A 26857-nucleotide genomic window follows, 5' to 3' on the forward strand; every position below is an offset into this window, starting at 1 on the left:
GTTATTTTAAATAAGTTATTGATAATTGTCAGATAAATGTTATAATAAATAGATTCTACAATTGTTTAACGTTTCTTATACTTAGAGTTATTTTAATGCTTTTGATTTTGTTCAAAATCTTAGTATTTGTTGGAAATACCTTCTTATAAAATTATTGAGGCATAGAGTATGTTCCACGGAGTATATACAACAATCATGCTCACGCTTTTCATATCATTCCATTAGCGTTAAGAGATTGGAGTGAGTGAAAATATTGACGTCATTAAGTTGTGAACACATAGTGGAACACACCCAATATCAGCTTCTGTCCTTGTTTTTTATACTTGTATGAGCAAGGATGTAGATATTCTACTCTCAGTGTGATGTTTTAAAATTGAGCGGGCATGCTACGATACATTTGTGATACTTTTGCGAATACTCAACAAATAATTATTTTCCGAATATTTAAAAATTGAACAAAATAAAATAAATGAAAATCATTAAGATAGGAAATTAATCAAATATTTGTGGAATTCTTTTCTGAGTCACTTTTGGTAACAAATATAATCAAGTCTACAGAGATGAAAAAATAAAAATAATTAATTTTCTACACTCAGCGCGGTTGACCATGACGCATGTGTCATCAATTGACATCCCGATGAATATTTTTTGTTTTTATTAGAGAATTAATTTCTTTGTATTAAAACAAAAATAATTTGTGTTAAGTAGCTCACTTATTAAAAAGAATGGCAGACTTAGATACACACAAAGACGATCTTACAACTGATGCTGTGCCAAATCCTAGACAAACCCAAAATGGTGAACATAATCTTGAAGAAGAGACTGTATTTGATAATAATTTAGGTGAAAAAGGTCCTCACTATGAGGAAATTAACAAAAACAAATCAAGCACTTTTACCATCGGAAAGAGAAGAAATCCAAGGAAGTTCAGTCCATCATCAGGTTGTTTAATTAATACTTTTTTGTTTCCATCACATTCATTCACTGTAATAAGTTCAATTGGAACAAAATATCAGTAAATAGACTGCTTCCTTTGTGTTAAGAATAGTATAATCTAATACCTAATTGTTAGTAACAAAGATTAATTATTTTTTAAAATTGATTATTAGCAATAAGTCTTTATTAGACAAGCTATTACCATATTTGATAATATCTCTCATTCTAATATTACAAATTGATAATATTTATATTTTTAACAAATGTTCATTAAATTTATAAAACATGTTTAGCTTCAGCAACAATAATAAACATAACAAATTCAAAAGACGTACACATTGGAACCAAGAACACTTATAATTTCAGTGGCAATGAAAGACAAAAAAAGGCTGATGTACCAGAGACTGCTGCGATTAGATCAATGAAAGACAGTAAACAAAAGGTGTCAAAAAATGATTTACAATTTGTTGCCACTTACATGGATTCTCAATGGAAAGATGTAGCAAGAGCCTGTGATATTGGGGATGGTCAAATTTCTCAATTTATTGCCGATCATCAAGCTTATGGAATAAAAGAAGTAAGATATTAGATTCAATTGCTGTATTAACCTCTTGTTATTCTTAAAACTGAAACAATTTCTAAGTAATTTAAAACAACTATTCACAATTACACCGTTCGATGAAAGTTTCAATAGTCAAGTCTTCAGAGACCAAAGGTAAACTAAAACCTTTAACTTGTGTATTTATACTAAATTTTTCCGACAATTTCCTTCCGTGAAAAACCCCTTCGGCATAAATTTTACATTCATTTAAACTGTTCTTATATTGAATTTGGACAGCCCACTTCACAGTTGAGTAGTTTAGGAATGAATGTAAAATTTCCTGCTGGAATTGTTTTTCACAAGAGGAAGTGAGAGGAAAATTTAATATAAGTCAATAGGTTTGAGTTTATCTTCAGTCTCTGAAGACACTGACTTGGTTATTAAAACACGTATCACACAGTGTAATTGTGAGTGTAGAAGTAGAGTAAATAGTGTGTTCAGTATGAATATCACCAACAGTTTCAGAAATTTCAGCTATGTTAGAATGTGTAATGTTAATCTTATTGTCACTGTCACAGTTTTATAATTATTATTATTTTCAGGTGATATACCAAGTGTTACTTGATTGGTACCAAAATGATCCTGAAGAAGCGACTGTTGGAAAGCTTTGTACTATTTTATGGGAGAACAACCAAAAAGATGTTGTTGCTAAATGGTCCCATAGAAGAGATTAACTTGAAAAATTAATTTTGTTGTATATAATTGTTGAATATATTCATCACTTTATTTAGGGACCAAAAATATATTTTATTATTCACTTTAAATATATATGTATATAAATTTTGAATATTGACTTTTCTGTATAAATTTTAAAACAATATTTAACTTTATGCTGTGTCCTCTAACTTATTCACTTTGTATACATATTGTGGTTGTTAAAGGTGCAAGAAATTGCATACAATTTCATGCAGGGTCAAAATATTGCATAGATAAATATTGCACATTGCTTGATATTGTGCAAGTCTCTTTCAATTTAATGATAAAGTACGAATTAACTAAGAAAATGCCATAGGCGTCATCAATCGTCTGCCTCACTTTAAAATATTCCCTCTCTGTCGCTTCAGACTGATATAACAGTGGCGTAGGTTCTTATTTAAATAAAAATTAATGCAGTTCACAACAAAACATTTATTAGATTAAAAAATACAAAAAAAAATAAAAAAATATATTTTAAGGATTTAAACATATATTACAGTAGGATACTACTTAGTTAATTATATATATATATATATATATATATATATATATATATATATATATATATATATATATATATATATATATATATATATATATATATATATATATATATATATATATATATATATATATATATACAGTATCTTATAGAAATAGCAACTGTTTATTGCATAGAGGTTTGGTGTGCATGGTATGTTTATAATAAACACATTTTTTGCACATGTTGAGTGTAATATTTTATCTATGTCGTTAATTAAAAAAATATTATTCGCTATCAGAAACTAGAGACGAACATTCTAGTTCATCCTCTAATGAACTATCAGTATCCTCGCTGTTTTTGTCTTCACTTTCTTCCGATGAACCCATATTTACTTTACTGTAAATATTAAGTGATCTAAGATGTGCTCTTTTTGTATAAGGTCATTCTTATATTTTTTAACATGTTGGCAAATATTATACCACTCTTGTTCCGATACCTCCTCAAATTTTTGCCTAGCAGATGCTAGGCAAAATGTTGTTTAAATGTTGTATTGTGCGCAGCTACCCAATTTTTTACTAATGCCCAGATTTTTTCGATCGGGTTTAGTTCTGGATGATAAGGAGGTAAGTAGTACATGGTGCCTATGTTGTTGTAACAGTTCGTCTAGTTTGTACTTTAGGGGAAGCGAAATTTAATGGCTGCTGGGTAATATAAGTTTCATCAGTATAACATATATTGCGGCCTTCGTTACGGTATTCTATCAGCTTCTTTCGGTAATTTATTCGTTTCAGGTGAATGTCGTGTGATTCGCACAAAATTTTTCTTCAGTCTGGCATTTTCTGCCATCTACAAAAAAAATCTCTGTGATAGACATCAAGGTATTAATTATCGTAATAATGGACATCTTAAAATCAAAATTATTACCTGAAACCAATTTTTTAAGGAGCCGATTCAAGCTGCTTACACTTATTGCTTCTGTCAAAATTTGCCGGTCATTAATTTTCTGCAAAACACCTGTAATTTCACCATAATTTAGCATTGCACGTTTGCTCTTTTAAATTGAATAGTAACAACGGTAAACCTTAAACTAAGTAGGTACATGACTTTATAATATGTGTAAATATGTATAAAAATGTGTAAACTCCGCATTTCTTCAACCTACTTCTCGAATTAAATCTTACCTGTAATTTTTCAAAGGAATAGTAACTACTTCATCTGCCTCTTTTTTCATGAAATTAATAATATTGCTTATGATTTCTCGTCCTTGGCTGCGTATAATAAGACCTTGCTTTCCAACTTTTTTAGCGGACATTATTTAAAACGATTTTGCCCCTAATGTTCAAAAACAGCGCTATCTGTAGAATAAACTATGGCACAGACTAAAAATAAGACCAAATACAATAAATCACAATATCTACTAAATGCTGAATGTCCAATGTTCGGTCGGTTATGCATCTGCGCATCCATAAGCGCAAATTATTTATATTACCGTACTTTCCTTCCTAAGTAAAGGCTTGGCAACATCGAAGAGGGACTCACAATGGTAAGAGATCCATAGTTACGCGACGATTCCCTTCGAATTTTGATTTGGACCATGCGGCAGACGTGCAGCGTTGCCAGACTATTTAGCACTTGCATTTCTATATTAAAAATACCGAACAATCGTAAAACACGCCACTGTCACATGAATAGGATGGGCCTAAGAGAGAAGGAAATTATTGCGGCCTTTGTCAGGTATGACGCGTCTGGCCTTTTCTTAGCTGATTTGTACTTTAACCACTACCACTAACAAAAATAAGTAAGAGTAAACAAGTTTTTAACCTTATTTTTTGTTCATAATTTTGTGGATGGTTTGAAAATGAGAATAACAAAACTAAGTAAGGAAGTGAAAAAGTGGTAAGTGAATCGCAATTAAATCTGCTGCTGTTTTACTTTCTGAGCCTGATGTAGACGTTGATTGTTAAGCCATAAGTAACTAGAATTCTATCCCAGAATTGCAGCTAGCACACAATAAAAATGGCGCCAAACCGATAATGTTGCAAATGCGAGAACTTTCATGAAACAATCAGATTAACTTCATCTGCGCATGCTTTTTATCAAGAAATATTACACCCTGCATTGCATTATGTCTAGCGGCCTTTAGCTAAATTTCATCTGCGCATGCTTTTGATCAAGAAATATTGCATTTGGCATTGCATTGCACGTTGTCTTGCATCATGTCAAGAAATTCACAAAATGGAAAAAATAATTGAGAGAGGAAGTAATGCAGCGGATACCACAACAGCAGGTGGAACGGATTACGAGGCGTTTTGAGCGTTGAGATAGATATTAAGGAATGGCAAAACTGAAACAATAAAGCTAAATTTTTAAGAGGTTATGATATAATTTGTAGTCATTGAATTTTTTAGTGAAGTGCTTTATTGATTTACATTAAAATAAAATCAAAATATTTGGTGGTTAGGTCTCAGAGCATCTATGACATTTCGATGTTTCAAATCTTTTACGGAGTCTTGTTCAGTCTCATTATTTCCTGTGCGAAAAACCAAAAATTTTCTCTATTATATTCATGTTGAACATTAATCTAGGTTTATGAAAAGACTAAAACACGAAAATTGTCGTAATGTTGAATAGCAGTTGATATTTATGAGCTGTTAGATTGTTAATAGAAATTTCACGAGCCCCAGAACTCATTTTTTTAGTCTGACAAGTTATTTATCTGTCCTATGAATACAGTTCACCATATTTCACTAATTCTTTAAAAGAATTGAAAGACAAAGGTATGGTGATATGATCACCCTGGTTTGTTACGAAAAACGCATCAACAATATAGCTGACGCCCAGTTTTCGTACTTGACCGCTAGATGGCGCTCGCGTCACAGGTGCAGAAAATGTATCCCGCAAGACTCGTTAACTCCAAAAATCTTCATTGCTTGAGTTTTTAAAAAATCCGTTAGTGCTCACTTCGAACAACCCCTTGACAAGGATTGTTGTGAACTTTAGTAGTGACGACTACCATCAATATGGTAGTTTTTGGATCTGGTTGTGCTACGTTCTATAAGATTTTTCAATAAGTGATACACTTTGAATTTTTGATATTTAATTTTTAGGTCGTGAATATGTAAAGCAATGGTTGATAAAAACATTTATTATTTTATAATCACAAATTTTCAATACAATTTGACTATTTGCCAGAAAAAGAAAAATACTATAAAATAAAGATTTTTTTTAAGATATTCAACAGACGCATGTACAAAAAATTATGGTCTTACATGATAACAAGACTAAAAATAAAATTAAAATATATATTTTGAATCTGACTATCAAATTCAATTTATCACACTCGAATTGCCTTCAGGCCCTTTACAAAAATACATGTGCCTTCCTATAAATGTAATTTACAAAGAAACTTGTAATTGTAAATTCAAGCTTTTGACCCACTGTTAACTAAAATTTTGCAGTGTGTATAGAAAATTAAAATAAAACTTTTTTACACTGTCAGTCTGTACACTTAACATAGAATACGTTTATTTACAGAAATCTACTCTAGGTGATATAAACAGAAATTAACACATCAGTCTTAAACATCAAAAAGGATTATTTAAGCGAAGCCAAAACCTTCAGAACACTCGTGAATGGCCTTCAATAGGTACGCCCGCAGCTTGTCGTATGTTTCGTACACAGGCAGATCTAACTGATTGAAACTAAAAAAAAAATTATATTAATTTCCATATTATTCAATAATTTCAATACAATTATAGTCAAACATGAACTACTGTTCAAGTATACATTTTAGGAGCACTTGCACCATAAATGTTTCACAGTGGTTTATGATATAAACCATAATTATAGTTTTTTATTTATTTGCACTGCAAGTTAAACGCAGTTCAAGTCGATATAAACTTGTGTTAAGGTAAACCACCAAAATCGGAGGATTTATATTTTAATTGACAGTTTCTGCATAAATTCTAACCTCAAAAAACCCATTTACACTCGAGGAGTTCGAGTGGTGCCTACCTTGTGGATATTGTTCTTGACCTTATATAGGATGCAGTGTTTGGGAAGACGTGCTTTGGTAGTTTGCACTTCTCTAAAGAAAGGAGTCCCGATAAATTGACATTCTGCAAGTTTGCAAGCGAACTTTGTGTTCATGAGCAATATCTGCATGTCGAGTAGGTCTGTTAGACTGCTCGGAAGAGCATCTACTGTGGTAGTATGGATAAAAGAGTCAAAGTCAGCGATCTTTCTTTTATTCTCTAAGCTGTCTGAAGTTTCTGATCAACTTTAGCTCTCATGGCTGTCGAGCATTCTAAGAGTATGTTTGGGAGCGGAGCTCTAAACATGCGAGCAAAACGGCCACGTGACAGTTAACATGAATATTCAATACAAATTTGCTATTTACTTATATTGTAAAAAAGAAAATCTTACCAAGTGTGGGCTGATGGTAACCTGTCAGTGGATCTATCATCTCTATGTATTTGAAATTTCTGAACACCATTCATTCCTTCTAGTGCTCCAAAACCTTGAAGAGGTACTTTTGATGTTCCAGTGACAAACTGAAGGAATTTAGCGCGATCAGCCTGATCAAATGATCTCAATGCTCTCCAGAACCATTGGATCTAAAAAGTTATTTTATCTTAATAATAAAAAAATGAAAGATGAAATATATATGATAAGGAATTTATTAAGAAACATTTATTTACACAAAGTATGTTATGTCAGTGCTGATGAGACTTACCTGCAATGAATTAGTCTGATATTTATGATATTCAGTATTAGCTTTCAGATCATCTATATCTACATTAGGTAATCCTGATATTAGTAATTCTAATTCCTGTTCATTAAAAATAGAAATTAAACGCATTGGTATTATGTCATAAAAACCTTCTAGGAAGGAATTAAGTCTGAAAAAAATGACAATTTTAAATAAAATACCAAACAATGTTCATATATAATTTTTAGCAGATATCTTACTGTTGTTTAATAGCTCCTGTCATTTTCATTTGACAAACAAGCCTGACGTATTCCATTTTGTTTTCTTCTGTTACTGGGATGTGTCTACCATTAGGTATCAAATCTCTCGTTTCTGTAACTCCAAATTCGCTGATTTCTGTGCTAAATGTTAAATCTAATCCTAAATTGTTTATATTATTTTCCATTAGATATACTAAACCTCTATAGAAACTGTAATCTTCACTTTCCATATCAGTATACTTAACTGAAATACCCAGTATATGCTTGTAGAAAGAACGAGTGAAATAACATTCCAATAGTTTGTTGTCATAGATTGCTTTAGCTGAAATAAAAGTAAATTAATACAATTTTATAGAATTTTTGTTTTGTTTATTATAAAATTAAATTTCAAATGCTTACCAATTACTCGCCCAACAAATTTGTAATAGCATAAATGGTTGGAATTGTAGTGACTCGCTGAATTGATCATATATGTTACCCGATCACCAGGGGATACAGTGAACAGAGCATACATTGGGTTGAAAATATCTCTAGATATAATAACATACCATTCCCTTAATAATCCACCAGCATCTTGTCCTTCTTCATCTAAAAATAAACGGGATATTTCACGTAATGTATATTTCATCAAATGAATGAATAAAACAGTTTTAAACTATACAGACAGTAAGTATGGTATTTTTTCAGCGTGTAATACATAATTATTTATTTACATTGTTTCTTCATTTTCTTTTGGGATATATGTAGGGGGTTTGTTGGTGTGCAGTTTCTGACACAGAATCATTAGTCCGTATTTTATGGAAGAGACTGACAGGTCACACCTGAATCAACAGAGGTACATACAAATTTTAACACGCTTCATCACTGATCTACGTTAATTCTGTCGTGCACATAATTTGGCATTTCAATACCAATTTTTTCAGAAAAACTTTCCACACTGCTGCCGCAGTTCGTTAATTTTTTCAAGAACATTTTTTAAGTAGATTCACTGCACGACTTACTTCCCTTATCGTTCATATTCTCCAGATACATACATCTGGGGCATGGCTAAAGCTTGTTCCACAAACTATTGATAAATTAAAAAAATGCCTCTTGAGCAATATTTGCGGACCTGAGATGATCCTTATTCCATAACAATATGAGAAACTTGGAACATTAGTATGAAGTCTATCTTGAATGACGAGCACATTTACATGTAATGAAGTGTCATGTGCACTCCTCAAAACAATAAAAAAATTACAAGTTCAGTACTGTTTATTTGGAGCTATACTGTAAATACCCTCAATTATTATTATAATTTTCTCCTTATTAGTTCTAGTAACATTTGATTAGTGACAAGCATATGAAATGGAAAGAATCTTTATGTTACACTGTATTTAATCATATTTAATATTTTAATGATATTCCTAGAATAGATTACAATTTAATTGGCTATACCTTCAAATACAATGTAGAATCTATTCTTCCATTCTTCTGGAGGTCTTCTGAATAACTCCCTAAATGAGTCTTCAAATATGTTACTTCTCCTAACATGTACTGCAGTCTCTTCCCTTCTTGTTCCATGATCTAACCTCTCTAATTCTGTTCTAAAGTATCTGCGTTTAATATCAAAGTCCAAAATTCTCGTATGATCGACAAGTACGGCAAATGGTCCATCTGCCAAATGAGCCGTACTTTGTCTTAGTATTTGGTTTAAAACAGTACGATGTTTCTCGGCAAAAGCGAGAAATTGTTGTTGCTCGAGTGTAACTACAGTTTTAGTCGATACTTCTGAAAATTTCTCAAAATCTAAAGTAGCGGCATCGGTAGCCGGTTTTGGAGACTGTTCGGGATTAGGCCGGGCTGATGTTGGAGCGGGAGTATCTGTAGCTGATGAATTATTCTGGGTTTCAATAGATTCTTGATTGATTTCTTCCATCTCCTGTTCTTTGGTATCCTTTTCTTTTGATTTTATGGGACCTTGTTGTGGAGAATGTACTAGGAAAAATGCTTCCACAGCAGGCTAAAAATTATATTTTCAGTCAACAATTTCAAATTGATTTATATCTGATAGGTTAGATGTAAACATCTACTGACCTGTAAAACTAGGACGGCATGATGGTCTGGCGCATGTTCCAACTCAGAAAGACATTGGCTCAAAGTCTCCCAAAAACTACTTAAACTACTCAGTTGCTCGCTGAGTGCAGGTAGTTCATAAACTGCTGACTCTGTAAGAAATCCAGATTAGTATATAACAATAACATTAATCGAAGCTCTTATAAATTTCAACATTTAAATATATAAATATATACCTATTTCTAAAATCTCTTTATACAAAAGATGGAGCCATACAGTTATAGCGCCTTTTGGAGATCTTATTTTTAGGTAATGTAACATAAATGTGAGGAAAATGGTTTATTCAATTTTTGAGCAAATTCCTGAAAATTATCATTTTTGGAAACAAAATGTTTTTTTTAAATACATGCATAGTCCTATAATTAAGTTTAAGGGTATGAATCTTAGGTTTCAGAGGTCTTCTAATGAATAGCTAGTTCTGAATAAATATCCAGGTCAAGGCAACCAAACTTATTCTGCTATAGCGCTTGACCTTAAGCATTTTTTTCAAAAATTACTTTTCCTAATAATAATAAAAATGACATACCTCTCTTCAAATTCTGCTTGATTGAATTCCTTATTTGAACTATAACTCTTAGCACCCTCAAGAAAAATACTTGACTTGAAGATTTCGAGGTTAAAGGGACCATTGAAGGCAACTGAAGTTCACAAGAAGTTTTGACTTTGGACGATGCCGTTATAACTACTTGTTCATTCGTAAATCTATTGCATATAACACCTTTAGAAGTAGAAGGGCCATCATCAAGCTTCCTCTTCTGTGCATTGTTAATTAAGTCTTTTAGATCTCTCAACATATTATGAATTTGACCTTCAACAATGTTGCCAATTTCAATAGCTCCATTTAATAGAAGATTAAGTATCTGGAATGAATTATTTTTTAAAGATAATATAAACAAAAATTATAAATAACTTACTATGAAACTCATATCCAAGGACGAATTAGCCAAATTTAGAAGTAAATTTGTTATAAATTCTAGACCTTCCTCTGAGCAATTTTTGTAAGTAATGACATTGACAGCTAAGTTCAAAGCATGTGTAGGCGGATTATTAGCTATGTCGGCCAATTGCACTTTCGTTTTACTTGATTTACTTGGTTTAACTAATTCTGGCATGCCAGATGTTGTGACTGAAAGGAGTTTTAACAAATTGTCTGTAAGCTGTGTATTTCTATTAACCACTGGGGAAGCTAGCATGTTCAATAATTTTCCAAAGACTGTGTTCTCAAATTGAATCGGACCCTCTGAATCTGAGCTACTGGTACACATGGTTTTTTGGATGCTTTTACCCTTCTTTGTAGCTGAATCTAAGCGAAGAAGAACATCCCAAAAGTCAGAAGATGAGTCAGGTTTCACTTTAACGGGAGTTATTGGGGCTTTTTCGGTATCATCTCTTATTGATTTAATTGGTAGCAAACAAGATGGGAAAGCTTTAGCCAAAGAAGTGAATAGGTCTAACGTATTTCTGCAGACTATGGGAGCTGCTTGAGGATGAATACTTATGACTGTGGATCCATTTGACTTATCACATTTCTTTCCTACAAGTTTATTTACAATAAAAACATTAGCTGCACAACCTAAAGCCGCTTCCATTCTGATTGTTAGCCAATTGCCTCCATTTTGCAAATGTTTGGCATCTGTAAGTAACTTGCTAGTGAGAGGTCCAGGGCGTGGCCCTTTTCTGGCAGGCTTATTTAAATTATCATCTGGTTGGATGTTAACACTCTTTTCTATTATGCTAAGAAGAGCATTAATAATCCACTCCCTGGTAGGGGCGTGATAACATAAATTCCTTATAACCCTGTGCAATCTAAGTTTATTCAGGTGTGTGTCATCAGTAAAAAGTAAAACTAATAAGCAGGCCAAGCCTTCATGATCTAATAATTGACGACCTTTTATTTTTAATGGAGAGTTGGAAGCGACTGGATTATTCATAAAATCTCTACTCCATTGAGTCCACCCTCCCCTTTGGAAATTATTTGGTCTGTATGTTTGCCTTCCCCTCGAATGTCTATAAATTGTACCTAGGTTGCTTTGTAAAAACCTTTCTTGTGCCATTTGCCTATTTCTTGCATACCAATCTCTGCGTAAAGTTTGTGCTTCGGCAGCTAAATCTGGTGGCAACGCAGACATCTGGGAATCTTCCATGTCTGATAATATCTGCAATCATAAAAGACAATGTTCATACAGTCCATGAAATACAGAAGTACAATTAAATATTTTCTTAAGACAACAGAAAAGGTAAAGCAGGGGTACTAAGGGTAGACCTTCAAACAATGGTCTTTTAATACTGATTTGAAAGTTTAATTAGAAATTTAAAATTTTATTGTGTTCAATTTTTTAAATTCGAGGTAGCTGTGAACCTGGAATGTTTAAATACTTTGCCCCTTATAAAACAATAACATAAATTCGACTAAAGGAATTGATTTGTAACAAAGGATTTAAGGATTTTTAATAAGTTTGTGACTAATTATTGAAGGTTATAAATTAGTTATGCAGAGCTTACCATAGTCCTTAGAGAAGGTTGTAATGTTTCAAAGAAAGCTCCTGCATCAACTGGTTCGTTGGGATTAGCTCTAGCTGCAGCTTGACGCTGTTGTTCTAATCTTTGCTGTGTCAAGACTTCTTCTTGCAAGGCTGGAGGTAGAGCTGCTAAAAATTCCGGGCTTACTTCATTAGAAATGGTAGCCTCATCTTGTTGTTCTCCTGTTGTATTATTTGCATTAGCAGCGATACGTTGTTGAATACAGAGAATACGGTGTTGTTCCAAAACTTCTCTTCTCATTTCTGGCGGTAGAGCTTCTAAGAAAGAAGGATCCACTCCTTCTGGGATTTCATCATCATTAGATGTACTAGGACCAGCCGCGCCTAATAAAATCGAAAACAATTAATAAATAATTACAAATCATGTAAAACATACCTGCTACAGCAGACGGTTCTGTGTTTATTGCTTCTCCTGATTCTATGCCTCGCGAATTGTCTTGGGCACATGTGGCACTTGAATTATTTTCGGTGGAAGTGGCTGGAATAGTACTTTCATCTCTATTTACTTCATTGTCTCTTTCTCTTGCTTCACGTTCTTCTCGTTCCCTTCTAGCATACAAGGTTTGTTCAACGGCTTGTTCAGCTATAACGTCAATTTGTTGATTCAAAGCTTCTTCAAAAATTGCTCTCAATGGATTCGGAGCAGTAGCTGCAATACTTCTTGCAAATTCAGTTCTCCCAGTTTCACTATTTGATTGAGATTCCTCTTCAGGTCTATCAGGTGACTGGTTGGGTCTAGCAAATATAATATTACACCTAGATCCAATATATGAAGGTAGCGATAACTCAAATGGGTTTGAAGATTCACTTTCAGTTCTTACTTCAGATTCCGCTCTACTATTTGAATCGTCTGCACTTCTAGTTATATTTTCTGTTGTTTGTACAGCTGCATTGTGAGTTGTTTCTGGGATACTACTCTGAGAGTTTTCACTTGACCCTCTGACAAAGCTAAGCTGCAAAGGTGAGAGAATAATATCTTCATTATGGGTATTGCTTTCTGATCTATCATTGGAAGTATCTGACGATTCTATCGGAACTCCGTCAATATCTTCATCTTCTTCTTCTCTATTGGGAGGATCAGTATCAGTGGTGGCAAGAGGAACCCCATCAATGTCTTCTTCACTTTCTTTGTTCTGTTCATAGTTGAAGAGGACAGTTTCTGGACTATAATCGTCTTGATTTTCTGGATCATTTTTCTGTTGCTTGCGTTTTTTGGAGTTATCTTCATCATCTTTAACTTTCTTATTTCTTAGTTCTTCATTTCTATATTTAATTAAATTAGGAACGAGTTTGTTACAAATATATGTTGTACAATCATAGACAGATTCCAAATCAAGTAATTTTGATTCAATATTCCACCAATGCAAAACAGGTGGTATGTGACTCAAAGTTGCTGCTAAACTAGGTCCAAAAAGATAGCCAGACTGATCAACAAAATCTATTTGCTCTTCATTTGATGGTATAATACCAAAGTTGTCCATGACCACCACTCTAGCAGATTCTCTAATTTCTGTCGGACCACTAAGCAAATTATTAGCTGACATCATATTGGCCATGTGAGGGTCGTGTGGTCCAAGGAGCCTACGGATACTAAAAATTGGTAGGTATACCTGCGATAACAAAATAAAAAATAGACTTACCTTTGTAGAATAACAGGTGGATTCGGGTTTCTAGGGCTGAATAAGTACTGGTATCTTCTTGGGCGATTAGTTCTTTGATTACGACTTATTGCACTTGGATTGTTATCCATTGTATTTCGAGACATTAATAGGGGATGTGTAATAGCTGAAAGAAGATATTACTTAAATAAAAACAAAAAGAAAAGAAAAAAGAAAATGAAATATACCTGTATGATCATTCGGGTTGTTTTCATCCAAAATAGGCACGGCAAAACCATTTTCATTCCAACGAATCATCCTAGGAAGAGCATTCTCAAAATCAGCATCATACTGTATCATAAGTATATCTTCATCTCTATCTGTAGCTGTGGCAATTCTGAACATTCCAGAGCCTCCTTCTACAAAAAAACTTAATTATTACATACTCTGATTACAATCTTTATTAATATACCTCTTCTTATCTCTCTTTCATTATTATCGTCTTCATCGTAATTATTATCTTCGTTTTCTTCGGTGTCATCAATATTATCATCATCCCCTTCATTATCATCATTGCCTTCGTCGTCTACTTGATCTGAAGGATTGGAGTCAGATTCACCAGAATCAGTGCTCATCAATTCCTCCTGAAAATGAAAACTTTACTTATTTTTCATCATCATAGGAATTTATTGATTATTCATAATTTAAATTTAGCTGATTGGTTATTAAATTTATAGTCCCAGATATTATTTGATTTTTATATCTTACCGCTGCATCTCTTACATCTTCATATCCAAGTGGACATTCCTCATCAATTTCCATATTGCCACCTATTGTAGTTGGTACATCATTATAACCTTGGCCGCTATCATTATTTCTATGATCTAAAATGTGTTCCATCATTTCTTCAAGAGTGTTGCCGAGTTCACCACCACCAACAGCATTAGTTTCAAGGCTAGACCTAACCACACCAGAAATATCATGGTCTGTATTCTCTGAATCTTCTATTTCTTCACCATGAGCATTTGTTCCTTCTGCTGAAGTTGCGTTGTGGGTATTAGCAGTATCATCTGTAGATTGTTGACTCTTTCTAGATTTACTGTTATTGGAATTAGCAGCCGGCTGATTTATAGTTCTTGATAATGACTCTAATGGCTTCAATGCCGCGTTTGCAGTAAATGAAGTATTTGGTGAAGATAAATCTAAGTAATGAGTAATTTTGGCTAAATCATTGAAGACTCCTCGCCTCATCATTAGTTTAACAATGTTATTAATACTACAATTTGTCCATCTGTTTGCATGGGGTAGAGGGCAATTGTCAATCATGTTTGAAATTATTCCACAGATATTTTGTACTTGGCTATGTTTCTTCAAGGACTCTGGTAAGTACAATGCCCTAGTTAAAGCTACTTTTACTTCTGACACTAGAGTGATCTGAGCTTCGGGGGAATGGTTAGATGAAGCTAATGCTGCAATTAACATTCTACACATTGTAGCACAATCCAAATCAGAAATATTGTCTGCGCCAGTTAATATTTTATCGAAAATAAATGCCAAAGCTGAAGTTTCTTCTGTTATAATGCCAGACTCATCAGGTTTATATTTATACTCTGTAATTAGTTTAGCTATGGGTCCAAATGACACAACGGCGTCTGCTAAAATTTTTAATATTACAGATTTAGGCAACATTGGTTTTTTAGTGTTATTTTCATTCTTTCTAAGAAAACCTGCTTCCTCAATTCCACCATCATTAGTTTCTGTGGCTTGGATATTTGTTGAAGGTGAAATATCATCTGCGTTTATTTCCTGTTCTGCAGATTTTTCTTGCTCGGGAGAACCGTCTACAGCTTTATCATCTTCTAATGGTTTTAAAAGAGCTTCTAGTAAATCTGAAATTACTTCCACAGAAACAGGTTCTTCCAAAGGAGGAGCTTTAGTACGAGAAGGTGGTTCTACTTTCAAGGGCAAAGTACTCTCAGGTGGTTCTCCTTTAGCAGCTGTTATATCTACTCTAATAATAGAATTAGCTACTTCAAAAAATGCCTGTGGATCGCGAGTAACAGCCCCGCCTATTTGTCTCATCAAATAAACTAAATCTTTGTATGGAGGAGGAATTGTAGCCAAAGTTCTTCCTCTGATTACTTTTTCCATAGCATATTTCAATGTATTTGGTTCTTCTAGAGCATGTCTAATAAGAATTGTAGCTAATATTCCAAATCCTCCAAAATCATTAATCTGTCTCATTTTGAGTAAACATTTGACACCTCCTTCTTCAACAAAAACTTTGGCGATTTCAAAATCTCTAGTAAATCGTACACAAATTTGAAGGACTGAATGTAACAAGTTTTTTTCTATAGGCAAGTGCATTAAACTGACACAGGCCTTAACGATTTCTTTTCTCAACTCAAATTTTAGACCTGGTATGGGTGTACATCTTTTTTCCTCTTTGTCAGTTAATTTTGAATGTAGTGTTTCAACATCTGATCTATTGATATCTGTACAACTTGGGTGTGTCAAAGTCATAAGAGTCATTGAAATTGGTCTGTTATTTCCGGTCTCATCATTCATTTGCAACATACTAGCAAAGGTAACTGTATATCTTTTTCTGCCACATGTAACTCTTATACTTTGTTCTCCATTCCAGTAAGCTTCATTAATTAGTTTATTGTTACTATTGGAATAATGAGCCCATTTTCCTGTAACCAAGTCATACCATCTCCAAACACGATTAGTTGCTTTGTGCATGTCTTGCTTTCTTGAAGTGCATGTTGCTACTTTAGAAACAGCATCCAGTAATAAAAAGCAAGGGGCCAACCATTTGGGCTCATAACTGGCTTTTAAATCAATAATCATTTTGATAGCTTTGCAAACTAAATCTATCATAGGTTCAACCATGTTGGATCTATTTAAACAGTCGCCACATGGTATTTTCATTTCGAAGTATGATGAGACTTCAAAGAAAAGGATAAACAGATGTACATAATTGGTTAACTTCTTTGCTTGTTTAGATTCTGCCAAAGTGTAATAGCTCATTACATTCGACTCTCCTTGGAATGCAACAAAATAAATAGATGCGGCACATTTTTGGATTTCTAGTATTAACGTTCCCAAAAGGCTATCTCTGTAAGCTCGTCCATTTCTTTTCATAATGGTAACAAGAAGTTCACACACTTTGTGAACTGTCTCTGGTAGGACCTCTAATAGTTTTAGACAAACATCTAATGCGTGGTAAGTGAATTCGGTTATCATACTCTCAAATGATTGATCCTGTTCTTCAGCTGCATCTTTTTTTGTGTCTGAGGTAGTAGAGTTGCATCCTAATGAAATAGCAATAGCTTGCATTACTTGGTCATCTTCAGATTCTACTTCCATAGCAATGGCAGCTCCTGATCTGGGTAACTGAGGAGGATTTGAAAGTAAGTAATCTGTGGCTTGTTCTAAATTATTGGAGTGAAGCAGAGCTTCAATAGCATGTTCTCTAGAGAATCCCATATCTACTAGTTGTCTCAAATTATCATCTAGGTCTCTAAATGAGGAGGTTGAAGATCCAGCAGCAGTAACAGCAGTACCGGAACTGGAAGAGGTATTAGTAGATTCTGTTTTGTTTTCATCTGCTTTCATTTTTTCCTTTATAATCTTTTCACCTCTAAATATATGTCTGAGTATTGTTAATAAAGTTTCTGTAGTTCTAGCACCATATGAAGCTAAAGGAGTTTTCCCCCAAAGTAGCATTACACTTTCAAAGGCTAATTTATGGATTTGTATTAAGTATTTTAATGGATCAAAACTGTAAGAATGAGACGGGCGATTCGAAATGGTATGGGGTGATTCAAATATAGCTTTTGGATTCACCATCTTCTCAAGAAGAGACAGCCAAGCATCCAAGAATCCAATTGTACCTGCAAGATGAAAGGAACATTTTATTAATTATATTATGTATAGCTATAGTTACAAAAATATTGAGATGTTATTTGAAAAATAATTAGCTTACCTTCTGGCAAATTGGAGTATTCAATGTCTTCCAAAGAATGTAAATTTCCTGATGTTAAAGCCCATTTAAATGTCTTGAAAAATATTGTTTGCCCTCCGAGGCTAACAAATTTTTTAAGCATTAGATGATAAGGGTAACGTCTTTCATCAAAAAGCATTGGACTTGTAAAGCCAACACTGCAAATCAAGAAGGTGAGCCTGCATTTTGCAGTTGGACAAGGAGGTAGTTTATCACAATCTAAACCCTCAGCCAAAAGGACATTCAAGGCAGTAGCTACGTTTCTAGCATACAAAGAAGGTATAGGTGGAGCAGCTATAATAGTTTGCCCCCTTCTTTGTCTTATAGGCGAACCAACGCATAATTTAACAAGTAGGCCAAATAATTCAGCTAAAGCTCTACCCAACCGAGAGGAAGCGCCTAAAAGAGGTTTTATATATTTGAGGTTACGATCGGGTTTGGTTGTACTAGAGCTGGATTCTCCATCTAAGTCCATAGATATTGGATTGTTAGAGCCTAATACATCTAATGCTGCACTAGTCATGGAAGTTGAACCTCCGGGTTCTAATGATGAGTTCCCTTCACACTATGAAAATAAAAACAATATTAAATGAAGTGTCTAGATAATTGAAATAATTTTCAAGTTCCACATTACGAGACATTCAGCCAGATAATTAGAACAAAAAATATCAAGTACTTTCAGAGAAATCAATTCACACAAATTTCTTCAAACTACCTAACAGAGAAAACAGTGGGTAGTGTTTCTCCAAACGTCAAAAATTTATATTTTATGGTTGATGGTATCCAAAAAACATTCTAGGTGGAGTGAAAAATTGCATTTCTTATATAAGTAAACTGTTAGATTTTTAGATATTACACATTTAATATTTATTTTCTTTTTTCACAATTAAATCTATCCAATCCAAACCAAGCCCATCTTTCCCTTACAGGCTAGGTGTGATTAATAATCATAATTGTGTACATTTATTCTCGACTGGCAAAAGGTTTATATTAGAACCACAGTGTCTAACAGCCATGCTTTGACCATACAAGCAATTATGGTCCAGGAAAATAAAAGGTCACCTCTTTGTTTTTGGCCTTATTCTAATTCTACATGTAGATATGAATTGATCGACCAAATCGATTCCTTCTATATAAAATATTCATTTGAATTGAGATTATTTTTGGAATACTGATTCGCAGATTTTTGGGCTCTAGAACACAATTTATCAAAACTTAAATGACATTATTGTCAGTTTATCGGACCCTATTAAATTTCTCATTGGAAATCATTTGACATTTAGTTTTCTATAATTTACTTTATTTCCAAGTAATGTCCCTATTCCCACAGGACTTTTTTGTACAGTTAGAATATAATTTTTTCCACATATTTTCATTGTAAAATTCGATATGAACTGTAGATAATAAAAATATAGCAAAATGCGAAAAAGTTTCTCAGCAGCTTTAGTGGCATCAAAATTTGAATATAATACCATTTTTTGACCATAGTAAAAATAAGGGTCATGAATATGAAAATAATAGCTCTGTTATAAAGAAAATAACTCTTCTTTTTTCACAATTAATTGACAAAAAAAATTACCCATACAACTTCCTTTCACCATGAGTCAACTAAACCACTGTTAATTTTTTGCCTTCACCCTTTCAACGTTAAAAGTTTCTCTAAAAACTGAAATTTTTTCATATCTAGAAAATTCTGAATTTGTCAAGCAACTTTAGTTGCAGTTGTCACTTTATTTGGAGCTAATTAAGAACAGGCATAAAAGTATTTCTCACAGGTTTTTTCAACAACCAACCAATTTGTTTTTACTCACCCTATCAAAAAATGCGTTCAGCTTTTCAATATCTTCTCTTGTAAAGTCACAGTCGGATGGCAATAAATCATCACTACAATATGCCAATAAAAGTGTGCTCTCCCACACTAATGATGTATATAAATTGGCGAGCCCTTTCAGAACTTTGAGTCCAACTTCTGAGCCCCAATGCTGAAGAGAAAGATTTCTAATTTCTGTTTGTCCTGTGCGACAAATATGAACAAACATTATGACATATCCATGGGCGGCTCCCATGGCATGCAGAAGTGGTGTTGCTGATGCTGTACTAAAAGCAGTTTCTATATCAGTGGCATTCGCTAATTCAAGGAGCAGTTTTGATCCACCTGGTACTTCCTGTTTTTCATATAGGGGTTTGAGTAATTCCAGTACTCCAGCTAATTGATTAAGGCCTTGTGCAAATAGGAAAGGTTCATGTGCAAGGTTTAATATACTTTTACAAACTGAAGCAACTGCTTGAGCAGGAATAGTCGCTGGACAATCGACAGGTAAATTTGGCAATCCAAGTATTTTCATTAAAGGAATAAGTCCTCCTTTTTCTACAAATTCTCTGCAGTGATCATCTGTAGAATTGTTACTTAAAATGGAGTCTATGAACTTCATGGCGTTCAAGATGTAGTCGATCAAAGCTATGGGCGTTCTTTCACTGTTAGCTTGAGCTTGACTTTCAGAATGGGCATTTTGAGATGAAGTTGATGTTTCCTCTTCGTCATCTTCCTCTTCATCAGAAGAGCCTTCGGTATTTCCGGTATTGGATCTAGATATTACAGAAGGAGATATTTCTGATTTACTATGAGCTCTCCAACACACATATTTAGGATCAGTTCCTAAATGAACGAGCTCGTCCAACAACTTTATTATAGCTAAAGTTGCATCTTGTCTGAGACTGGGTTGATGTCTCATTAGTTCATCCATGGCATTGCCTAAATTGGATGCCGTATCAGTACTTGGCTCTGAACTGCGTCTCCTTCTCATAGCAGGTAAGTAATTGGGAGATAGTAATATATTAAACAATTTTTCGAAAGGTTTGAATTTAGCAAATGATTCCAATCCTCGATTATTCAAACACAAAGCACTGAACACATTTGGAAGAGAGCCTAAGACTTCTCTAGTGGCAGGCACTTCTTTCACCAACAATGAATGAAGTACAACATCTGTTAAACCATTATCTTGAAGAGCTGATAATAAGGCTGGCTCTTGGTATACATATACTGTCACTACATCTGTAGCTAATAAAAATAAGGACGGACCATAATATTCTGCATTAGCAATAATATTTTTAAGAGAATTCGGTAAACTGCCTTCCATAAGATGTCTAATACTTTCAGCAAATGTAGAATCTTGAAATGCTTTCTTCAAGAAGTTCAACATTGATTTTAGTAGAGCTGCACGTTGAGGAAGACACGTTTTACCAGCATTATCGGCTACATAATCTAGATCTATTAAAATCGGTTCTTCTTCTTTATCAACAGCTGAAGTTCCAGGAGTATTATCTTCAAATGTATGTTCTGAAGTATTGGTCTTAATTTGGTAAAGCTGATCTTTGTTACAAAAATTAACTTCAGTGTCCAATCTGTTTATAAAGCTATATAAACCTCCATGAGTTTGAAATGCTGCCATATCAATATTCGTAATCAAATCAATCACACGCACTGCGCGTGTTACAAATGTTATATGGTCTAATTCAAATCCTTGCCAATTTATAACTTGTAAAAGAGATTCCATCATTCCACAGGATACCAAGGCTTCTCCTCCAGCTTCATAACTAGCCAAATGATACAAAAATGAAAATAAAGCTGTAGTCAAGCTAACTGGAAACTTTGTTTCCATTTGAGATAATTGCAACTGAGTGGAACCTTCCATATCAAAATCCATTACAACAGCTTCTGAAACTTTACTGTCTTGGGTATTACTTGAGGTAGCTGTTTTGGAAGAATCACAGCTAGAATCATCTTGTAGGGCAGTAGTCACTTCATCTTGAAGTTTCATTTTCTTAAAAGCTGTTTGCCCAAAATCAATTTGATTGGTAAGTGATGATATACAATTTCTAACTAATACAGGTAGAAATCCATGATATTGGCTTGCTCCAGTAACATCAATGATGCTATTCAATCTGGAGCCAGGTCTTCTGCTGAAATAAGAAAACATAAAACTATACAGCTCCACTTTGATTTACAAAAAAAGTCAAAGAAAATATCTTACTTGGGAATATGTGGATTTCTATCAAGGTGTATAATAGCAGTAAGTGTACGTAGTGCTGCACACCTAATATCTGTTAACTGAGGGTCTTGCAATTCCACCACTTCAACTAATTCTTCTAACAGTCCGTTATATAGAAGATTAGAAGGTGAGTCTTCAATAGCATTTGAATAAACCATCACAGATAATGCCTGTAATCTGGCTTGGACACTTTTTAAACGATTTCTGTAGTCTGCAAAATGAGTTGCTAGTCGCACGTGAGTAAATAGCCACATCTAAAATTTCAAACGTACTAAATATTATTCAAGTTGGATTTGATCAGTGCAGATATTAAATGATTTCTTTTTAAATTTGCAGGCATAAAATATGAAAATAAATAAGATTTGTCACAATAGTAGCTTACCTCTTTTTCAGGAGGCACATAATATAATGATACAAGTTGTTTCATGATTTCAGCAGGTGTTTTATGCAATTTATCAATATGCTCTATATGTATAATGTGTAAATTTGGTTTAGCAAGTTTGGTATCTTGAGTTTTGACCTCACTTTTAGAGGATTTTAACTCGTCTTCTCTATGAAATTCCACATGTAAAGTTGTCGCAGAAGCAGGTATCTCTTTTTCCGCGTCACAACAGTCCGCCAATCCAAAACCATTATCTTTACCACCCCAATTCTAAAAACACAGTTAAGTATAGTGTAAATATTTTTCCTTTCTATAGCGCCTTTCAACATACCTCAGATAAATATTGAAGTCTTGATAATAAACATTCTTTTTCATCTGGTTTTAATCTTGTGATAAAATTACTTCGTTTTGAGAACATGTACAATAAATTTAATACTTCTAAAACAACGGACATATCATTCGATTCTAATAAACCTAACAAATGTTCCATAGAATTGTACAGGTGTCGGGAAAATGAGTGTTCTATCAACAAACTAGTAAAGCGTAGAATATGGATTAACAATTGGAAATCCTAAAAGAAATAACAATTATTGGCAAAGCAACTTAACAAATTGTTCAGTTTAAGCACATTTTATTTTAACAAAATCATCCACTTCTACACATTAATATACCATAAATAAAATAAAATGATCAATCGATCTTGGAACTCAAGTTCCCTCTATACATGATGAATTACATTTCTTAAATTAAAAAAATGGAAAATCTTTTGGCAGAGTAGATGCAAATTATTCCTTTTAGTTAACACATTGAAAAAATTGCATTCTTTATAGGCACAACTCTATTTGCTCACAAGCTATTTAAATCAGAATAGGTGACAGATATTTCAAACAGATTTTCCATAAAACACCTTAAATGTGGAAGACTTAAGTTAATGGAAGTAAATTCGCAAATATTAGTACTTTCATTTATCTAGTAATTATAAATGAAACAGAAATTTCAGAAATACAACTAGTAAAATATTTAGGTACACATATAAGTAATAAACTCATATAAGCAGAAAATGAAAGTTCAGAAGCTACAGTGGCCGATAGGAAAATAATCTCAAATATCTATAGGAAAATTAAAATAGGTATAAACTAAACTGGTCCTACTAAACTAGAACTATGAGGATATGTCCTATTTAGGCATTATCCAACGAATCAAATTCAAAATATTCCCAAAAATTGTAATTATTCCCTGGTATATAACCAAATATGCCATTGCACACTTATCATAGAATTCCAACAGTCTAAAAACTGTTAAGAAATTCATTAAGCCTCAATGATTAATTCAAACCCTAGATACCGAAGCTAGTAAATAACAAAAGCCTCAAAAATCTAGATCTAATTCAAGTTACATAGTTGATATAGCTGGAGATCAATCTAAACATGTCATTTTTCTCGGATTATAAAATATGCTAATATTAAAATATTATGAGGTAGTTGTCATCAGCCGCCTTCACATGTAATTGAAATATTTTATTTGTAAATGTGTAAAGCTGTGTATAAATATATGATAAATTTTTTGAAATTCTGTGTAGAGCATTGTTGGACACCCTATAAATTCGAGTTATGTTAAATGCTGACCATTTTCTTTGTAATCAGCATTAGTCACCTGAATATGCACAAAATGCAAAACATGATAAAACCTTAATCACCAATGTTCAAAAAATAAAAACAAACTGATTAAGAATATTTATTACTGCCATTTGTCAAACAACAAATAAAATATTTGTTCGATGAATGAAATGTGTACTAATAAAATTTGGTGTGTTATCATATGGATTGATTTTCATTGTTCCATATTAAATTAAAAGAATAGTTTGATAATTCAAAATTGCTGGATGATTGTTCTATAGATTTGAAATAATAAGTATTCACCTCTATATAATTAGCTTAAAAATATTGCTAGTGAAATAGTACACATTAACCCTCAAAATAATAATAATCCAATAATGTTTACAATTGGAGTAATAGGTCAAATGATAATTGATGTCGTTTTTTAGTGTTTTATAAATTGGTTAGAAATCCTCAAACAATGCAAAACTCTATAAATAATTAATTATGGTATCAGTTCAAATATTTTTCAAACATATTCAATTGTGAAGCTGAAGATGAGCCTATTGATTCCTCTGAAAGTAGATTCAGAATTGATTTTTTTATTAGAATAGTTGACTCTGTGATACAAGACATTAACACAAAATGTACTGCACTCACTAAACAATTCTGAATTCTTGTTTGACATAAATAATTTAAAATCTTTGCTAAATATCGAGGTTTTGAAGCAATGTAATGATATAAGTCTAGTACAAGATGAAGAAAGCAAAGACATATAATCTTATAAGCTTTACGAAGAACTTTTAGTGCCTAATCTACCAAATTCCATTAAAGACAAATGAACTGCAAGATATCTATCCCAATGTTTACATTGGTATTAGAATAATGTTGACTATGCCTGTAAGTAGAGCTTCCACATAAAGAAGTTTTTCTAAGTTAAAAATCATTATTATAAACTACTTTAAAAACAATATGAGACAGGACCGACAATCTGATTTAGCAATACTCTCAATTGAAGCAGATTTAGCAGCAAATATTAATTACAAATCCTTATTAGAGGACTTAAATGAAGCAAAAAGCCAAAGAACATTACTTTTGTAAAAAATTAAATCAGTCATTATAAAATAAAATATTTTTTCCAATCTATATGCTTTTTAATAATCTCTCACCACTTATTTATATTTTTTCACAATCATGTCGTATCAAAGCATGTTTGCTAAGATAATTTTATAAGGTTTTGCCCAAGACTATATTAGTCCACATTATGCCACTGCTGAAGAGACAGCCTGAATGGTTGCCACAACCCATGCCAAAACCAATCAATTACCAATCAACCAAAGCAATACAAGTGTATAATTCACAAATGGAAAGGATAAACAAATCTTTTAAAGAAAAAAAAAAACACGCTGTTTAAGGAAGAGTGTATTTAATAATTGCGATTAAATTTTCTCCAAATATTCTTCTTTGTGTAGAAGCATGGAGGTGGAAATCAAATAAGATATTTTTTTAAAACGTCCTTCTAAACCCTATTGAATAAATGCCAAAATATGTTGAAAATTAATATTTTGCTAAGAAATTACAAAAATAATCAAATGAGTACTATAATAATATAATATAGAATTTTCCATATAATATCAAAAGTATTTTATAACTTAATTATAATTGCAAAATCCCTAACTTTTCCACAAATTTTCCAAAATATGTACATATTAAACTATTTTATAAAAACATATATGTACTATTGCGGTGACAAAAAACAGTTAAATAGTGGTAAATTTAATCAAAACTTTAAAATATATATTTAGTGCAAAAACTCACCTGTTCATTATAAGTATCACACTTTAGAATCCATTTGTTTTCTTCATTCCTTTCTGCAGCTTGTCCCAAGATACGATCAAAAATATCAAGAACCTGAGCCCAATGCAGTAATTCACATTTTCCAAAAGTCCAAGAGTGAATCCTGGATAATTCATCTAATAACTCTGTGCGAGAACATTGTTGCAACCTTTCGATAAGTTGCTGGCACTCCAAAGGAACTTCTGATGTACTTTTACGTACACGAGAACGATCAATTTTCATTTTTGTAACCGATTTTTACTACTTCATAATTCATAAAATTATTAACCTAAAATCATCAACACATGTAAATATTAAAGTCTACTACAAGAATGCTACGAATATTTATGAAATACCTTGAAACATGAAACATCAGTTCTGGAATAAACACTGTTTTCAAAAAATGAAAAGTTTCAAAAATAAACTACAATAATTGTAGGAATGCTTAGTCACTGTAAGGAATTTGAGGTTTTACTCAAAGTTTGATTAATATATGCTTCAAAAAATAACATTCCAATGACTACTAAGCTTAATTGTAATTAAATAATTGGTCGACACAGTTAACTAAGACTGTTAACTTGTAAAATCGCCGAATCTGTACTAAAATACGACGCCATATTGAAAAACTCAATTGACAAAACATAGTATACACGACAAAAACTGTTGACAACAAAAATAAACTGGACTAAATTAGGTACTATAAGTGAGTTTTTACCTTATTGTGTTGATAAAGCCATTAAATAGTAGAAAAAGGACTGAATAAGAATGTTTATTGTTTTCAAATAAATATCAGGTTCTCACTAAAGTCCGCACCAATTTCCTGATTTTATGTAACTAACGGTCTTTTGTACTTTATATAGAACCAAATAAGTCGTTTTTTATGTAAACGATGAACTGCAACGAGAATAAACCTCCAAAAGGCACCTTGCGCCGTTTCAGTAAATAAACTCTTTGTTTTACCGAAATATTTTCATAAAAAGATAGAAATATGCACACTTTCCACTACGTTCTTCAGAACTTCTAGACTAGACTTTACCAGTTATAC

General features: G+C 32.8%; 2 protein-coding genes across 7 annotated transcripts; one reads left to right on the forward strand and one right to left on the reverse strand.

Annotated features, from left to right (window-relative positions):
• The first annotated feature begins 393 nt into the window (after window positions 1-393).
• On the forward strand, window positions 394-2324 carry LOC130451116 (protein immune deficiency). Its single transcript, XM_056789924.1, has 3 exons — window positions 394-942; window positions 1230-1513; window positions 2080-2324. The coding sequence occupies exons 1-3, from the start codon at window positions 726-728 to the stop codon at window positions 2209-2211; spliced, it is 633 nt and encodes a 210-aa protein (XP_056645902.1). The 5' UTR covers window positions 394-725; the 3' UTR covers window positions 2212-2324.
• Window positions 2325-5844: 3520 nt separating this feature from the next.
• On the reverse strand, window positions 5845-26846 carry LOC130450894 (E3 ubiquitin-protein ligase HUWE1). 6 transcript variants are annotated; one of them, XM_056789599.1, is made up of 22 exons: window positions 26528-26830; window positions 25795-26101; window positions 22713-22952; window positions 22382-22651; window positions 21982-22253; window positions 19762-21931; window positions 17933-18515; window positions 14710-17840; window positions 14414-14585; window positions 14190-14360; window positions 13984-14128; window positions 12720-13924; window positions 12306-12667; window positions 10718-11959; window positions 10330-10663; window positions 9765-9895; window positions 9126-9690; window positions 8088-8276; window positions 7689-8010; window positions 7453-7618; window positions 7143-7333; window positions 5845-6418 (listed from the first exon to the last, which is right to left on the reverse strand). In XM_056789599.1, exons 2-22 carry the CDS (start codon window positions 26053-26055, stop codon window positions 6316-6318), a joined length of 12225 nt encoding a protein of 4074 aa, XP_056645577.1. In that variant the 5' UTR covers window positions 26056-26101; window positions 26528-26830; the 3' UTR covers window positions 5845-6315. The 6 variants fall into 6 exon arrangements, with proteins under 6 accessions (XP_056645577.1, XP_056645575.1, XP_056645580.1 ...); XM_056789597.1 differs by having other exon boundaries at window positions 12720-13933; XM_056789602.1 differs by having other exon boundaries at window positions 5853-6418; window positions 19762-21910; window positions 26528-26846.
• Window positions 26847-26857: the final 11 nt, after the last annotated feature.

Source organism: Diorhabda sublineata, chromosome X, assembly GCF_026230105.1.
Source record: "Diorhabda sublineata isolate icDioSubl1.1 chromosome X, icDioSubl1.1, whole genome shotgun sequence".
Lineage (NCBI taxonomy): Eukaryota > Metazoa > Arthropoda > Insecta > Coleoptera > Chrysomelidae > Diorhabda > Diorhabda sublineata.

Excerpts from the sequence above, each read along its gene's own strand:
- LOC130451116 (XM_056789924.1), top strand. The coding sequence starts at position 726 with ATGGCAGACTTAGATACACACAAAGACGATCTTACAACTGATGCTGTG. Across the intron at positions 943-1,229 it reads GAAGTTCAGTCCATCATCAG|CTTCAGCAACAATAATAAAC; the intron begins GTTGTTTAATTA and ends AAACATGTTTAG. Across the intron at positions 1,514-2,079 it reads AAGCTTATGGAATAAAAGAA|GTGATATACCAAGTGTTACT; the intron begins GTAAGATATTAG and ends TATTATTTTCAG.
- LOC130450894 (XM_056789597.1), bottom strand. The coding sequence starts at position 26,055 with ATGAAAATTGATCGTTCTCGTGTACGTAAAAGTACATCAGAAGTTCCT. Across the intron at positions 14,361-14,413 it reads TGAAAGAGAGATAAGAAGAG|AAGGAGGCTCTGGAATGTTC; the intron begins GTATATTAATAA and ends GTTTTTTTGTAG. Across the intron at positions 9,896-10,329 it reads CAAGCAGAATTTGAAGAGAG|AGTCAGCAGTTTATGAACTA; the intron begins GTATGTCATTTT and ends GATTTCTTACAG.